The sequence below is a fragment of the Leptonotus elevatus genome, chromosome 13, assembly GCF_054856555.1.
Source record: "Leptonotus elevatus isolate MCC_2025b chromosome 13, RoL_Lele_1.0, whole genome shotgun sequence".
NCBI classification, from domain to species: domain Eukaryota; kingdom Metazoa; phylum Chordata; class Actinopteri; order Syngnathiformes; family Syngnathidae; genus Leptonotus; species Leptonotus elevatus.
In genome coordinates this window covers 13,351,388-13,368,807 of record NC_141251.1, presented here as the reverse complement: position 1 = coordinate 13,368,807, position 17,420 = coordinate 13,351,388, and the positions used below count along the sequence as shown (strand labels likewise).

The 17,420-nt window shown below is 41.1% G+C and overlaps 1 protein-coding gene and 1 long non-coding RNA gene across 2 annotated transcripts in view; one reads left to right on the top strand and one right to left on the bottom strand.

Moving 5' to 3' along the window:
* Positions 1–988: 988 nt before the first annotated feature.
* The window catches only part of LOC147163901 (uncharacterized), a 36,125-nt gene continuing 19,693 nt past the window's right edge, over positions 989–17,420 (bottom strand). The window contains exon 5 of the long non-coding RNA XR_015096890.1: positions 989–1,056. This is a non-coding gene — a long non-coding RNA (uncharacterized LOC147163901). The remainder of the gene's footprint in view (positions 1,057–17,420) is intronic.
* Positions 11,542–17,226, top strand: opn6a (opsin 6, group member a). Its single transcript, XM_086093857.1, has 6 exons — positions 11,542–11,772; positions 12,055–12,260; positions 13,990–14,089; positions 14,856–14,960; positions 15,036–15,259; positions 16,617–17,226. The coding sequence occupies exons 1-6, from the start codon at positions 11,634–11,636 to the stop codon at positions 17,085–17,087; spliced, it is 1,245 nt and encodes a 414-aa protein (XP_085949983.1). The 5' UTR covers positions 11,542–11,633; the 3' UTR covers positions 17,088–17,226.

Sequence of the window (17,420 nt, the reverse complement as noted above, 5' to 3'; positions counted from 1 at the left end):
CTTGTAGCTCCAAACATTCCTGCAAATAATTGATTGATGCTCTTTCTAATCGCCTGAAACAACTTTCTCCTTCACGTCCTCTGGTCCCTTTTTAGCGTGGTGCTCACCGTGTTACCTAACAGCACAGTGACGATTTGTCACCTTTTAAATTGGCCGACTGACTGATTACAAGTTTGAGGACACAGATTGGTTGTTTGGCCTTTTGTTTAAAAAAAATAAATGACAACGTCTGATTTGTATTGATTATATTCCCTTCCAGGTGTCTCTATACTTTTGTCCATTTGCCTCCTGAGCGACTGCCAGCCTACCTTCAGGGTTGCGTGTCAGAGGCTTCCACCTCCACAGTGCTTCATTGATGCTCTGACCACAACATCCACTCGAGGGAAAACAGAATAGGTGATCATTTGATACCACCAAGTGCAAGAGCCCACCCTGTAGACAGTAGAATAATAGTCAACACAGCAAGAACCCCTCTCTGCTTGAACAAACAGTCTGGGAGTGGTTCTTCAAGTGGATCCTTAAGAATGATATGCGGTTGGGAGGGTTTTGTTGAAATGTGCTGCACGTGCGTCACTTTAACACTTTTAGAGCTGCAGGGATTGTTTTTGAAGACATTAAATACAGTGGGAAAATATGCCCTTGAAGTTACACCAAAAAAAAAAAAGTGGAGGCCGAACAATCATCTTGACATCATGAAAAACGGCAGAAAAGTTTGTGGGACAAAGATTACCTCCACAAGTGTATTTTGCTTATTTTAAAAAAAAAATCTGTTTTGTGTTTTAATTACTTTACCTTGTAAATGAACTCTGGGGCAAAACGGGGCAGATACAATAAGACTTAAACTTCTTTCTGCTCCTTTTCATTCAGCGATAAAGAATATTGTTTTATATTGTCTTTTTCATTTACAAACAAATTAAATAAATGACTGAAATGGAAAAAAAAACTGAGCTGCAGATTGCCTCACAGTAAAGGAAGAAAGCAGAGTTACCGTGATTGGTCGTTACCTGAGCTCTGAGCAACTGTGACGTCGACGGCAAGTGGCAAAATGGCCGCCCCCTGTAATGGATAAAAACAGGTACATTTTGCTGCGTAATTCATATTACACAAACAAATGATTAATCAGAATGTTGTGTTTAGACTAGTGGGAGCACATTATTGTAAAGAACATCTTTGGCTTGACTTCCCTATTAGACATGTGATTCAGGCTTAGCACAGAAAAGCGCCTTTTAGGACCGACTTGTATCCATTTTCCACAACTGGCTGCTACTGTTCCAAGCAGCTTGCACATCTAATATGTCCGTTCATTTACCTTGGGACTGTTATCGTTCCGCCTCATGGGAGCCTAAAGGCCAAGCCTAATCGTGTATCCAATGGCAACATCTGTCTTTTATGAGCACGTTTTTTTTTTTTTACTGTGTTTATTTATGGTCATATCTGTGTGTGTGTGAATGGAAAATGGAGTGTTGCTATAAAGATATGCACCTATGAGCTTTCCACTTGGCACTTGTCCTAGAGGGTTAAATGTGAGCGCCACTTTTGATGTAATTATTTCCGTTTTGATATAAATGAATTGACTGCTACATGTACATGATCATTGCATATTCCCCTGGGAAACCTCCGCTCGAAACCAACATGTTGTGGTTTGTATCTGTTGTCATTCTATGTCTGCTAACCCGCAGAGACAAGCTCAGCGTGCTTCCTTTTCATTTTTGCCAAGCCAAGCCAGCTCTCAGCGCTGATATTGATGTTTTCATCCAAATGTCTGCATGAAAACAAATACAACAAATGTCCCGCCATGTGGAACTCTCTGTGTTTAATTAATACAATCATCGTCAAAAAAGAAATTTAAATAGTCATACGGTCCTCATTGACACAGAAAGGAATTTAAGAATGTATTGTACGCTACTGTTGCTACAGATTATGCTAACCACACAAGTGTATTTTAAATGCTTACGTCTGTGGTGTGGTGAGTAAACGCTAATAACTTGTAAAGCAACACATTTTTACAAGGTGCACGAGGGCCCCAAGATGCTAAGTCATTGGACAAAACAATAATAATGTCATATTCATTCATTAGAAGTGTAACATCAAACTGAATTTTCTCCAACTTCATTAGACCAGCTTGCAGTTTGTCGTGCGTGTGAGAAAGAAATATCTCTATATCTGAACATAGCATTTTTTCCGTAAAATTGCATGAAATTATGGCAATTTTCTATTCTTCTTATTTTGTTTCCTGATTGTAAAATAGCCACAAGAGGTTGGTCGATCGTTGCAAGTACCTTGAAATGAGGGTAGCAGCCTGATACCAATACCTGGTATCAGTACTGTGGAAACTATGGAACAAAAAAAACAAACACTTTAATATGATTTCAAACTCATTTAACAATATTACTTTTCAAAACAAATGTCTTAAAGATGATTTGATTTTGACAAAATGCACCAAAAGTGAGAACAAAAACAACAACAACGAGCAATTATCAAGAAATAATGAGATGTTCCATTTTTGTACGTATGATATATTTTACATGCACGGGCTAAAAAATCAAACTATCTTAATATTGACACACAATTATCCATTATGCGATTTCCATTGGTATTTTTCTGAAAAGTAATAGCAACACATGAATGTATTCATACGGATACATATTTTGTAATGTTAATATTTAGAAGATTGTTGTACTCTTTAGGGTACATATTGCATGCATCTAAATGGCTGCTGGAATACAGCATGGTGCTTACTCGAGTCCACTGAGGATTGCGATTGGGGCTTTAGCCAAATTCTTTTCGAAAGAATGTATAATTTATCGCCATTCCTTGGCGTAAAGCGAGCTAAGTATACGTATTATCTCTCCAATCAAAACCGCAGAGCTGCATCCAACTCACTGTCGTGCCCCCGCATCCTTGCAAAGCCATAATCTTGGTAATGCCTGAGAGATTATGTGGAGCCAAGTCGTTGCAAGCGTTGACCTTTTGAGATGCTCTTTTTGTTTTGAGAAGACCTGTTTTGTAGGCATTCTCTCCTTTCCGTATGACGCCGAAGATCCACATTTGGAATCGGTCAGAGACGGGGACGTGTTAGGACGAGGCCTTGATACGAAGGGGAATGGGGCACTGTCATGTCGTGCTGCAGGCTACCTCGCCGTGCATTCCTTCAGCTCACGTGCAGCCAAGACGCTCCATGAAAAGTGAACGCGCCTTTGTATTATCGATTTGCTGTCCTTCTGTTCGTCATTCGTGCAAGGTCAAGCACTACCTAATGTGCAGCAATCATACAATATGTGCAGAAATAAACGTGCCTGTAAAAATGAAATAATCGCCATCGAGTTGTGACGGTGTGGCATCAAATAAAAAGACAGTGAGGTAATTGTATTGTAGGAAGTCAGCACGTCGGCGGTAATGATGAATTTGAGCTGCACTTTAGTGAACTCTTGATGTGAAAGAGGCGGCCCTCTTTACACTTTTACAGCTTGCAGATCACTGAAAGGTGTTGACACGTACGCAACTAAGCTCACACGCCGCTAGAGTCATTAGGAGTTTATTGTCAAGAAAGCATAACCATGTCATGTCATTCCCGAGAATCCGAAGCCTGTTTGCAATTTTGCTGTTTTTATATACACAGATTGTGAATATCTGTTTTGGCAAGTATCGGGAGAGTCAAGCAAACCTCACATTCCTGCCTTGGCATTAGGCTTAGGCCTGAAAGGACTGAGGCGGTTTTCAGGCTTAGGGCCTTGCAGATCTGAACATGTTGGCATACTCTGCTGTGACATATGAAATTAGATTTATACCTTCAATATATGTAACACAAAATCTGAATAGTTTATGAGACATATGCACACATGATCAAGTCTACACAGGGTCCTTGGTTTATTCATTTTCTTTTAGCGGAATTTGTATGCGAGTGTAAATTTACGGCAACGATGGGTGTGACTTCATGTGACGACGTGGCATTTTACACGTAAGCAAACTCGTTCATTGCGCGTTTTGTTACCACAAAATGTCATACATTATGCAAACTGATCCCCTGTGTTGCGAAGAAAATCACAATCAAACATTTCAACTCATGATGTTGCTCCCAGTTCAATCTCCATGAAGTCAAAGGTCCTTGTCACTCAGTAACCAACCAGTAGAAATATCTGCATATGATTGATATATGCATATCTATAGTATACATTATTATCATCATTATTATGATGATGAACTAGTGAATGGTGATTTTAAAAAAAAATAGTTAAAAAGTGATATAACCAGCTCAAAGTAAGTATTGAAATGCAGTTCTTCTTCTTCTTCTTCTTTTAGTTTATAGGTGGATGGCAGCCTTTCATACTTTGCGTGGCTTTGCCCCTGCTGTAGTCTATGTCCTCCCAGATTATAGGAGGCAGTAATGAGCATCTTTGGCATATTAACAACACTTCACCGCAATGGAAGTAGAAAACATTGTATTTTCTTTCAAAAACTATTGACAAGAAGAGTTACAGAGTCGATTTGGTCCCACTCTAAACAGAGTAAAAATTTACACTTGGAAGAGAGTAAAATATTCAGAGTAAATTTTACTCAAAAGTATTTTTAGTGTGTACGAGAGAATTTGCCTATCCCATGAAAAAAAAAAACTATTAAAGATTTTTCACTCAGAAATTCAAAGTAAATTGTGCAAGGAGAAATTTTTACAAAATTTTGACAGATAATTAAAAAAATAAATAAAGAGTAGACTGCCAATCTACCACTTGAGTTTCGAGATTCCAGCTGACACAGTAGAAGCTGCATGGCTCAGGGAGTATCCCAACCTGAAGTTGTGGAGAAGTGAAGCCTCTGGCAGCCATCTTACTTTGCCACACGCTAAGACATTATTTTCTGTCTCTACTATGAAAATGCCACAGTGTGTGGCATACAGCTGCGCTGTACCAATAAATGCGAAAATGGGAGTCTGTCAGTCGGTACTGACCCGATTACTGACAATTACATTGACACACGAAAACCTTCTCTCGTCAATACTTAATCCGTCAATTTGTTGTCGTCAACAAAACGGGCGTCCAACATTGATGGACCTTCCATCTGTATTGGCAGAATGCCCACCTCTGAAGATTATTCCTACCAAACATTAACAATAGTAACGAACACCATCCCTTCATATATAAATACATGATTTTGTAATGTGTTGGAAGATGGAAGTTCCCAGAGAAAATCGATACAAGCACATAGATAATATGCAAGTTCTGCACTGAAAGTTCCAAACTGAGGTTCATTCCTGGAACCTCTGACCGCCGGGCAGGTGTGTGAACCATGGCTCACTGTGAAGCCCTATGTGGAATTCGTTAAGTGAAAAATTGTCCGGAGGCTTAACGAGGATCTTGAAGGGGCCACATACACGTAAAGGTCTAAAGGGCGACTGAGTGTTGTCTTCTTAAATAGGCGCAGGCATGTCTCATGGGTCAACACTTGCAGTCAGTATGTCACCTTTGTGTCTACGTTATTTAAGTGAGGGAGTAGCCCTCCAACCACCCATCACACACGGGTCAGCTCAACGACCCCAATGGGACGTCAGGCCATCCGAGGTGTTGTTGACGGGGGGCCGGGGATTTAAAAAAGGATTGGAAATGCTTGCGGGATGTGACTTTGAACCTGACTGGAGGGGTCTTACTTGGTGAATCTTTCGCACCGCAGACAGAGGCAGCCGTGTGTCACAACATATTACTTTGAGCGACAGTGTTCACAAGAACGCAGGGGTCACAAGGTGCGATCAGGCTCACGCAGCTGTAGAAGAGCGAGGTCGCTAATCTCCTCAATCCACAGACGGTCTGAGAAGAGGATCCAGAGGACAGCGTCACTTCATAAAGCTTTCATTATTAGCAGCTAGGATAAATATTGCCACATGCAAAACAGCCACATCTGAGTCGTGAGTGTTTTAGTCACAAAATCCCATTTCCGCAAGGAAATCTCTCCATATTTTGGTGAAATATCCCCTCGTGTCAAGTGCCGCGTGCAGACCTCTGGGGAAAGGTCCGTTTTCCACCCCTAATTAGACCTCCTTACATAAGTAACCTGCTTAAGAAAATACACAGACGAGAATTTGCCCAAATAAATGTTTGTATGTGGTTTTGGCCCACAGAAGCAACACAGTTCACCTCTTGGGCTCCACACATGAAACATTCTTAACAATTCTCCTTCTCTTTCCCCACTGAGGAGTAATTTCCAGACAACAGTATAGGCCCTTTTGTCTCAGGTACAAGCAAAAACACAAAGTGCTTCTTTAACGCCTGCAATTTCAAGCAACTTAGTCTGCCGCCAACACTGCGGCGCTCACAGTTTCAAGTACGTGAAAGCAGCGGCTTCGACGTTTACTGGCAAGTGGAAAAACAATCGCCTGTTTGTATTTGAGGTTGAGCCATTTGCCTGAACTGTGAGCCTCGCACATGGAAGGGGAGCTTTAAAGGAGCTGAGCTGAACATATCATGTTCGGTGTAATATCCTGATTGCATCAACTGCAAGGCATTTGGGGAGAAACTTTTGTCAAGCACGGCTGTAACGTGAATGACAAAAATGTGATGACGGCGCCCACCATCAACATCAGCAACTTCTTTGAGGTGTGAACATGCCAGGGTCAGGAAGTTGTGGTTTATTGTTTTTTTGTTGTTGGCTTTTTGCCATCCTCACCTATAGGCCAGCTGGATGTTCGTTGAAATGAGTCCGCCACCCGCTCAGAACCGTGTGCGGAAGGAAGAATTACCGCTAATATAGCACCATTTCCAGGCTGTTTTCACTCCTGTTCATCATCACATTTTCCTCAAGGGCAAAAGCACAAATGAAAGTGCAACTGATATTTTGATTATTATTATTAGCCAGTTTTCTGGAAACCAATTAAAATCATAAATCAAGATAAAAATGAGGTTGAGTTTCATTTTATTTTTTTAATTACTTTGTATGAATAGAATAGATAAAAATGGTAAAGTCCTTTGTCCATTGCCAGTGTCTTATTGACACCATTCTCGATAATATTGGAAGTAGCCTGCTAATTAACAAATTCAGAGATACTACAGCCTTGCAATTTTCACTATTATGAGAGGATGTTATTTTGTATTTTTGCCAGTTAATAATGGGACAGTTTCTTTTCATTCTCTTACCTCTTACCTCATTCCCCATGAACCAGAAGGTAACCTAACAAGACAATGATAAAGTGGGCATTTGCGTCAAGCTCATGCTCGGACCCCAATTTCGGCATCGGCAATGTCAAACATTGTGTGCCCCTTGACCGCTGTGATCTGAAAGAGAAAGAGGGGAACCGCTCCGATTGGCCGGCAGTCAGCAGAGTTCCAACCCACTAGAGTTAACAAAGAAATGGTGTGGTCCTATACCCAACCTCAGTGAACCAGGAAGTGGTCTGCATTTGTACTAATGGATGGGCAAACAAACACTTTGTCACTTTTGTTGACAGTTCAACCTCAGCGGAGATTTGCTACTCATTGAGTGCCATTCTATTTTGATGCTGTGAAAGACATGAAATGACACCTTACCAACATCGTACAAGGGCCTACCCCAAATTGACAGACACACCACTGTGTGGAGACTCGGAACAAGCACTTTCTGTGTCGGACCAGCCTCGTTTGGAGACAAGGATTAAAAAAAAAAAGTGTGTGGACCTTTTCAAGGAGATTCTGTATTGCGCTCTCGAGCGAGTCTATATCCCAGTGTGAAGAGAGACTTTGTTGCCCTTTCACAGTTTGCACCCCTTTGACACACCTCCATAATAGTATCTATGTCTGTGAGTTTCCATTTGGAAAATTGTGTTTAACGTCACATCCCGGCCTTCAGGGGACAGAGTAAACTAGAGAGAATGTAATCATGTTAAACCCAAAGTTACAGTGGCTCACTGTTGGTGCACACTTTTGGTATCCAGGCGAAAATATTCCTGATCTTTAACATTACTATGCCTTGTCTGCTGACAACACCGACAGCATAGAATACATCAGTCATGTGCAGCACCTGCTGATTGCTGCTTTCCCAGTCGAACTTTGACCTTGTAGTTCAGCGGCGGTGTAATCTCGGTCGCAGCTGTCCCTCGGCACCGACATGCAACACGCACTTTCACTGACACGCAATTGCTACTTATACTGTCACATAAACGTAAGTATCTGGTATGATTCGATGAAGCCTGTCTATAGCTGACTTTGAGTGAGAAATGGGGCACACCATGGACTGGTCGTCAGCCAATCGCAAGGCACAGAAAAGTAATACTAATATTCATGCCAGTGGACAATTTAGAGTCTTTAAAGGGGAAGTCAACCCCCCAAAAAATCTTTACATTAATGCTGTATGTTCTATGCGCCCCCACTAGTGTAAACACAGCATTCGATTATTTTTTTCCCCCATCCCAGGGAGCGGCCATTTTGCCACTTGCTGTCAAGTGAAATTACAGCACAGTTGCTCAGGGTTCAACCAATCAGGGCTCACCTGTTTTCTGAGTTTGGTCATGTGACATTTGCAAGCTGAGCCGTGACTGGTTGTTACCTGAGCCCCGAGCAACTGGAATGTCATTTTCAGTCGACAGCAAGTGGCAAAATGGCAGCCCCCTGAGATGACTAAAAACAAGTGGATTTTAGAATACCGCATTTAGACCAGAGTTGGCTTCCCTTCAAATAGGGTTGCCCCCACTGGGACTCAAATTAAAATATATCATGTATTGTTTTAACACTGACACAAGACATTTTATGAGAACTATTAATCAAAATGTCCGTCAACAAAATATGAGCCTATTTTTTTTAAATAAGTAATTTTACTTTGACAGTCAATAAAAACTGCCTTATAAAAAGCTGTCCCTGAGCTGTTTAAGTGCAAGTGCCTTGCTCAACAGCCTCACAGGACCAGAACCAGCATCTCTCCAACAGGTTAGAGTTAGTGTTAGCAACTTTAGCAACGTCCAGTAACAACTTTACCATTCCTCCCCCTCCCCCAACAACCCCCCCCCCCCCTTCGCACCACAGAGCATCCCGAGAGAGTATATCACATTATTTTAACTGGAAGGCTCATTCCTCCAAGGAATCAGACAAATTCTGTGGTTCTGTGGCGCTTCACACACACACTGCTCAGTGCAGAGCTTGTTTGTCACGCTACGTCTCTCGGTTGAAGGCGTGGGCCGAGTGATGACTGGGCTCTTGTGTTTGCTGCTGGATGGGTGACAGCTCGGGTCAGAGGTTCACTTTCCTCTTAGCTCCATCTCTCTCTCTCTCTCTCTCTTGGCCCGTCGGCCCAGCAGCTCAAAGAAAGGATTTGATGGAGGGGACTTCGGAAGCTCCGAGGCGTCTGGCAGCAGCAGCGGCCTTCCCGTCCACATCCTGAGGGCCAGAGTGACTCTGTGGCGGTCAGGAGAGTGAAACAAGGTGCACACTGTGACTTAAGCACAGAGCGAATGGGGCGGGCACCTCAGGTTACCTCTTTTGCGACAGAAAGTTCTACTATGAGAAGGGAGCAGGGAGGTGGCGGGGAAGTTTACGTTGAACAAGAGAAATGACCAAAATCACCCCCGCTGTATGGTTTCTCTTTTCTGATGCAGCGAATCAATCTGATGATCTGTGAGCATTACACGCATTTTTTCTGGCAGCCGCACAAGTGCGACGTAAGCCATCGGACACATTAACGTTGTGGAGTGGAAATGATTTCACCTCTCTTGAGGAAAACAGATATGTTCCATGCTATGAAAAAAAGCCTTTTACTAAATGGCTTGGACAGGACTGAAATTACTGCCAGACCACACAACACAGTGTGGGACCTTTGTTCAGCAGTTCTGTTAATGACTTCCTCCTTGTTCGGATGATGTAAAGCGACAAGATGCTTTTTTTTTTTCCAGTACCTCTCTTTAGAATCTGTGTTGTTGCGCGGCCGTGTCGGTTCAGCCGAGGAAACAGCTGCTTGCTCGCCTCGTGTAACATGAGAGGATCCTACGCCGCTGTCACGTCCAAGAGCAGAGCCAGCAGGGCCAGCTGCAGGATGGCGTCCTTGTAGTGTGTAGTAGGACTTCAAACAGAGGGAAGCTGCTTGCATGGCTTTGTCTTAAGAGTTTAATCGCTGATATTGCTCCTCCTGGTTAATCCAAATAAACTGTAGGCTGCACGTTATGTTGGGAAGTTAGGTTTGGCAGGTACGGAGTTCATTTTTCTGTCTTTGCTGCTGGCTCCAACTCTATTAAATACACACGCAGATCACAAAGTTCTACTCTTAACTCCATCACGTCTTGGCAATAAAGTCTGTATTGTATTTATTGTTAATTTAATTAGACATTTGAAATTTCTAGCTCGAGAAATTGTGTGTGAAGGCTGAAATGCTGAATGAAAAATCGATTAAAAAAGTGGAATGATTTTGAATGTTGAAAAAAAAAATGAATACAATTGAAAGATATAGAATATGTTTTTTTGAATTTGTCATTGGGAATGAATGAACGGGTAAATGTTGGCATGTTGAAAATCATTTCCAACATGAATTGAATGAGTTTACAATTTGGTATGCGAACGTGAATCCGTTTTGTTGAATGCGTCTCTGAGAATAGATAGTGATTTTTTGGGGGTAAGAACTTTATTTGGGAAAATGTTGAACTTTTGGTAAATCATAGTTTTTGGCATGTAAATTGAATAAACTGAACATTTAGAATTTCAAATGGGGAACGCAAACCTGTTAAAAGTGTCAATGGGAAATGGGAATGAGTAAAGAATTGTTTTTGTGGGTATTTTAATGGTGAAAATTTTGGTCAGTAAAGTTAAAAACTGTTCTCAAGGTGAATGAGCTTAATGGTTTAAATCTCAAATGGGAATTATGTAAATGTTTAATGTCGAATGTGTCATTGGGAACGAATAAAATGCGTGGGAAACTGCCTCATTGGCAATGAATGGGAATTTTTTTGTGAAAATGTTTGTGAAATTTGGAATAAGAAAAGTACTAGCGCCCATGGCGTGAATTTTTGGAATATGTTAAAATCTGAATGATGTCAATTGAATGCATTTTGTGGATGACAAAATATTGGGTAGAATGAAAAATAGAATTGAATAGGCTTTCAGCCTTCACACCATCATAAATCAAGTAAATTGGATATTGTTGCACACCGCACAGTGAACCCAGCCAGACACATGCAGGCATGCAAGGAGACTAAGAGGTTGGGTGCCTTGCTCAAGGGCACCATGAGTCGCTACCTTTCCAAATGTGGGTCATAATTCATCTCTCCATCCATAATTCTATTTGCTTGTTATTTTGATCTTTGCTTCAAACAATGTAAATAAAAAAATTGCTGATATAGTCAAAAAACATTCTGGATGCAGAATAATGGTGACTAGAATCCTTTCACTTGTTTCCTCTACTCTGAGAAAGTTTGACATATAATATTGTCTGTAAAAAGAATACCGGTGATTGTCCAGACCATTATTCCCAGGCGACGTGGATTCCCCCCCAAAACGTCTATCTGTTTAGTTATTAACAAATAACAAGGATTAGCTTCACAACGATCGGGACAGTGAGCGCTGAGGTATTAGTGGCCGCGTCTAAGCTGGATTTAAAACCAACTGACCGGTCGTCTCGACTGGAGGATCACCGTAGTGTCCGGTAGAAGGAGAAGAGAGCGCAGCTCGAATTCATGCCTTGACATCAACACTCAGGCCATGGAAATAACACTGAAGGGTTTTCCGATGAAGGTTGTCAATATTCCATGGAGGAATAACAACCTGAGTAATCTGCATTCAGAGCCTCCGCTGTCCGAACATGGAGAGACCATCATTGGAATCTACCTGCTGGTCTTAGGTAGGTCACTTGTTACTCAGTACAGTGCTTAAAATGATCAATTAGATTTGGATAATTTGGTTTCCAATGAGTAGTGTCGTAAATTTTGCGTGCATTTTAAAAATACAGCAATAAGATGCGATTTGCTGTCTTCTCCAATCGGGCATTGTGATATCAAAGTGACTTTAATCTTAAAATCTGAAGAAGAAGAAGGTTTTTGTATATTTTAATGAATGATCTTTAACTCCACTATGCAATGCGACTCCACCAATAATCATATGATTCCAATTTTTCCTTTGACAGGATGGCTGTCCTGGTTTGGAAACAGCCTTGTGATGTTTGTCCTGTACCGACAACGGGCATCTCTACAGCCGACCGATTTCCTCACTTTAAATCTTGCCATTTCGGATGCGAGCATCTCAGTATTTGGTTACTCCCGAGGGATTCTGGAAATATTCAATATCTTCAAGGATGATGGTTTCCTAATCTCCTGGATTTGGACTTGTCAGGTAAAAAGATCACTCCAAAACAAAAAGTCATTTGTTAGCTCTGTTCATTGAGCTCACTTACACAATCATGCTCTTAAGTGGTGACACGTGCATTCTGCTTTCTTCATTTCCCCAATCCCAACTAATGAAGTAAATTAAAGGAATCTGTCTTTGAGTGGAGTGGCACCGGCCACACAGGTGAACGTGTGTGCGTGAAAGGGATTACGCGCGTACTGTAGCTGCATGCATGTGTGCTGAAGGTTAAATCTGTAATAAGATTACCAAACGTGGAGGCTTTTACACGAGGGAACTCTCTGACCACAATGTCAACTGTTAACAACCAAATGGGAAAAGCACATCAAAGATGCTGAGGTTTTGTTGCATAGCATTCCTAGACATTACTTGCAATTAAGTCATTATTATGTCTGTGGATCAGTCAATGTAGCATATCTAGGACACGCTGAAGCATGAAGCCCTGGAATCATACGGCGTGATCTCATCTGGTATACATTCAACTGTGACGGAGAAACATTTGCATTGCTGAGCCTCGTTCTTTGTTTCACCGAGAGTGAGAGAGGACAAGGCTCAGCGACGGGGAAAAAAAAGGTGAAAGACGCAGGCATGTGAGAGGCATTAGCCGGTTACAACAAGGAGCATGATGGGACATGAACGCTTGCGAGTGCGACCTGATTTATTCCTGTCATTCTACAATCAGGGTGCACGCACAATTTGAACACCGCAGCTACCTAATAAGATTTCAATGACTTAATGTCGCACGTGAAATCAGACATGTCGGATGTGCACAATGTGAGGGTGAAGGTAACGTGATGACGGACAGTAATAGGATTAGAAGTAAGAAAGATCAAGAAAGGGATCAAGTAAGAAACCTCAAACGGTTCACGTCACCTGCATGGCACAGCAGGGAGCGCCGGGGGTGCACAGCCAAAGCCAGACAGACTCAAAGTAGTATCATTCTCTTTAAGCAGAGCTGGGATTAAAAGATAATCAAACATTTGTCTTTCCCAACAATGGACTGATAGAAGTAAACAAAAAAAATCTTAAAATCCAACCGATTAATTGGCTGACCGATTTAACCTGCCGATATTAGCTCTTTAATTAAAATCAGCAAAAATCGGACGATTTAAAAAAGACATTCAAGAGGTCACCGTTGTGAGTACCTTAACGATCGGCACCGATAAAGATACTTGGTATTGGCACTCGCCCGTCCCTAGTTGTAAGCATTGAGGGAACAAAAACAAATCTTTTATCCAGTATACATTTTTAGAATTAATCGTTTATCTAAATTGTATTCTTCCAAATATCGGAATCAGCATCGTCCTCCAAAAATCCAAACGATATCAGTCGGGCCCTGCTATGCACGTAACGTTTACGTTTTATATGGCTTTTTGGTGAGTCAAATGAAAAACAAGCACCGTTCTTAAGTCTTGTTACAAAAAGAAACGTATAAAAATAACAAACAAAGAATATACACTTTACTCCAGTGTCACTGTATGCGTCATCGCTTTTTTATCAGTTATATGCTTTACTATTACATTTGAGTAACAATTAAATATACTAAAAATGCAATTCGTGAAGAGCATCGGGTATGCAATTTTTATTTCGTCTTCATCACCGGTCATCAGCTTCAAGCTTTTTTCACCACAGCACCATCTACTGGATCTTCTTTGGTATTTTGTCTCGCGCCTACAAAATCGTCACTAAAATCCATTCATCGACCCATCTTTGCCAGGTGGACGGTTTCTTCACATTGCTGTTTGGACTGGCGAGCATCAACACTTTGACCGTAATCAGTGTCACCAGATACATCAAGGGATGCCACCCCAACAAAGGTCTGATTCTGCTCCCACACCAAACTAGCTTCTCACCCATGTCCACAGTACAATCTTCACATTCCACTAGTGCCTGCCTGAGACAGGGGGCTAATAAAGCCTTATTACCAACTTCAGCAGTGGAAACAAGCACCACTTGTCCCCTGTGATTCCACATGCCAACATGTCATTAAGTTCCTTAAAGTGACAGTTTCTATTTTCGAGTTTACGTGATGCCGGCGAATGTTTTAATCGTGCAGCACGTTTATGGTCGTTCATAAAAGACAAATCTGTCCTTTAAAATTGGTGGTTACCTCTGTGGTATATGTGGGCTAACATTTAATGTGCATAACTGGGAGTGTAGTTCCCAAGCATTTTCTTGATTTTGGGTTGAAACTGTACTCGCCGAGTCGCTGCCACATAGCACATAGCAACAAAGCAACATCAACAAAGGTACTGCAAACTTTACTGTATGTCAATGGCTTATTGACTTATTATAAGTGAGCCTAGAATGGAGAAGTGGTTTTCTTCCTAAGAACACAAAGCTGCGCGTACCAAGTCAATAGAGGTCTTTTTTCATTTTCCTGTGTTTGCAGAGGTTGTTATCATAAGAGAGAAACGACTTGCTCGCTTATTGTCACTTTCTGGGATTGATAACAAAGCAAGAATTCGTCCTCGTTAAGTCTGTTATTTGGCGTTTATCTGAGTTGCCTTCAGTCTTACATACATGGAGGAAAGGTCAAGTGATAATTCATTGCATTATTAATATGGTTAATCTTTTTTATAGGTTGCTGCATCAGCATGAACACCATTGCAATATCACTGATCTGCATCTGGACCGGAGCAGCGTTTTGGTCCATTGCACCATTGTTGGGCTGGGGCAGTTACACAGGTCTGTAGAAGTAGGATACTTAACTTAAAAGATTATGGACTTCGTGTCATCAAAATGACACGTATGACGTTTCAGATCGAGGATATGGAACCTGTGAGGTGGACTGGTCCAAAGCCAATTATTCCACTATCCACAAGTCTTACATCATCTCCATTCTCATCTTCTGCTTCCTCATCCCTGTCATGATCATGCTCTCCTGCTACATTTCCATCATCAACACCGTCAAAAGCACTAACGCCATGTCAGCCGAAGGTTACCTCACCGCCCGCCAAAGGAAGGTGGAGCGAGACGTTACAAGGGTATGCATTTTTTTTCTCCTAATGTTAATAAGGATAGAATGTTCTGCAGAGGTGTACTTAACTGAAAATAATTTAGAAGCATTTCTTTAAACGTGAGACTTTAAGCATAAGAGACAGACATTTTTTAAAAGAAAAACAATGGTGGAAGCAAGGGAAATGGGATTCATATGTGAACTATATCTTAGGCCCGAATGTTAACCTTGAACATAGTTGTAACATTATACATATAATACAAACCAGTTTTTAACTCCCAAAGTCGACATACATTTTTCGACACAATTGTTTATGTGGATGGTTATCACATCTGTCTCCGGTCTTCCTGTGTCACGTTTGCATGTTCTGCCCGTGCTTGTGTGGGTTTTCTCACACATTCAAAAAAACATGCTTCAAGAATCCTCACGTGTTCAAAAGGTGTGATTGTGAATGAGAATGTTTGTTTGTGCCCTGTGATTGGCATGGCATGGCCTGAGTGTTCTTTCACTCAATTGTCCTATACAGTCTCCCCCTGCTGGCCATTAGAGAGGGGGTTACCTGGTACTCGCTTCATTGTGTGAATGCTAAAAGCATGTTAAAATCATTCACACAAATCATATTTTCTTATTACACTTTTTTTTTGTCATTCAACTACTTCTACATTTCACGACTAATTAAAAGCATTCCAACTTCATCTTGTTCCAAAAATTCACGCTTTGTGGGCTATTATTTTTCTCATTCCAAACATTCAGAGTTTTCAAGAATTCAACATTTCCAATGAGGCGTTCAACAATTCACTCCCATTTGAAATTCAAAATGTTTGGCTCATTAATTTTTTTACACATTCAATTACCACATAACAAACATGCCACATTTTTTCACTAAATATTGCACATTTTTGACAATTAGAATTCCTCAATCATTTTGAGGGAAGGATTCGGGTTAGGGTTAAAGTTGAGGTCTTATTGTTCCTATTCAAAATTCTGCATCAGTCCTATTCAAAATCCATTCATTTCAATATAATTTCACCTAATTCCATATAATTCAATTCATTTAAATTCCCACATACCAAAAATCACACATTTTCACCTAATCATTTCACCTAATTTCATATAATTATAATCAATATCATTCCACATCATTCAATGCATGGATTTCACCACTAGTGTTCAAGATCCTTCTATATCGTACAATATTATTTAATATTAGTCCAAATCATTCATTACCATTTGTTTCTATGTTTTCCCCCCATTCAGTACTTCAGCATTCACACACATTTTTTTTCTGGGAACGACTTCATCTCTTACTGTACATTTTACAGTCAATGTTTTGTCTTCGTCTTCTCGTAATCCTGACTATTGTGACCTCATGTTCCTCTCTCCAGATTTCCATTGTAATTTGCACAGCTTTCATCATGGCCTGGTCACCGTACGCAGTCGTGTCCATGTGGTCAGCCTGGGGGTTCCATGTGCCAAGCACAACCAGCATCATCACCCGCCTCTTCGCCAAGTCGGCCAGTTTCTACAACCCGCTCATCTATTTCGGCATGAGCTCCAAATTCCGCAAGGACGTGTGCACCCTCCTGCCGTGCGTAGGGGAAAACAGGGATGTGATCCGTCTGCAACGCTTTAAAAACATCAAGCTTAAGGCGGAGGCGATGCCCCCATCCGCACCACTTCCTGTCCAGGTACTGAAAGCCAAATACACAGTAAAGGAAATGATGCCATACAATCATGACAGTGACTCAGGGGTCAATAGTCCTCCACCTACTCCCCCATCTCACACGCAAGAGATCTTCCATATTAATCTGCCCTCTCATATTGAAACATCAGAGTATTGCTGTGACAGACTTTAAAAGACTGAGTCATTCTACTTGAAACCATACTTGAATTATGAGGGATTAAACATTTTCTATTTTTTGCTCTTACTCATCTTAATAAAGGATGTAAAATGTGCTACTACTTTCAATAAATTATTTTCTGTCTGAAGGGTCACGTTGTGTTGTCTTTAATTATTCTAACTAGCATGCGCCTCTAATTCATACATGCTTGGTAAGAACTAAAAATGACCATATTGTTCCCATAAAATTGTAAGCACACAACTTTGTCGGACTACAATGTTCACCGGTCTAAACTCGTTTCAAAGTTGCTCAGTGGCATCAACACATCTGGAAACTGTCTCCAACTCA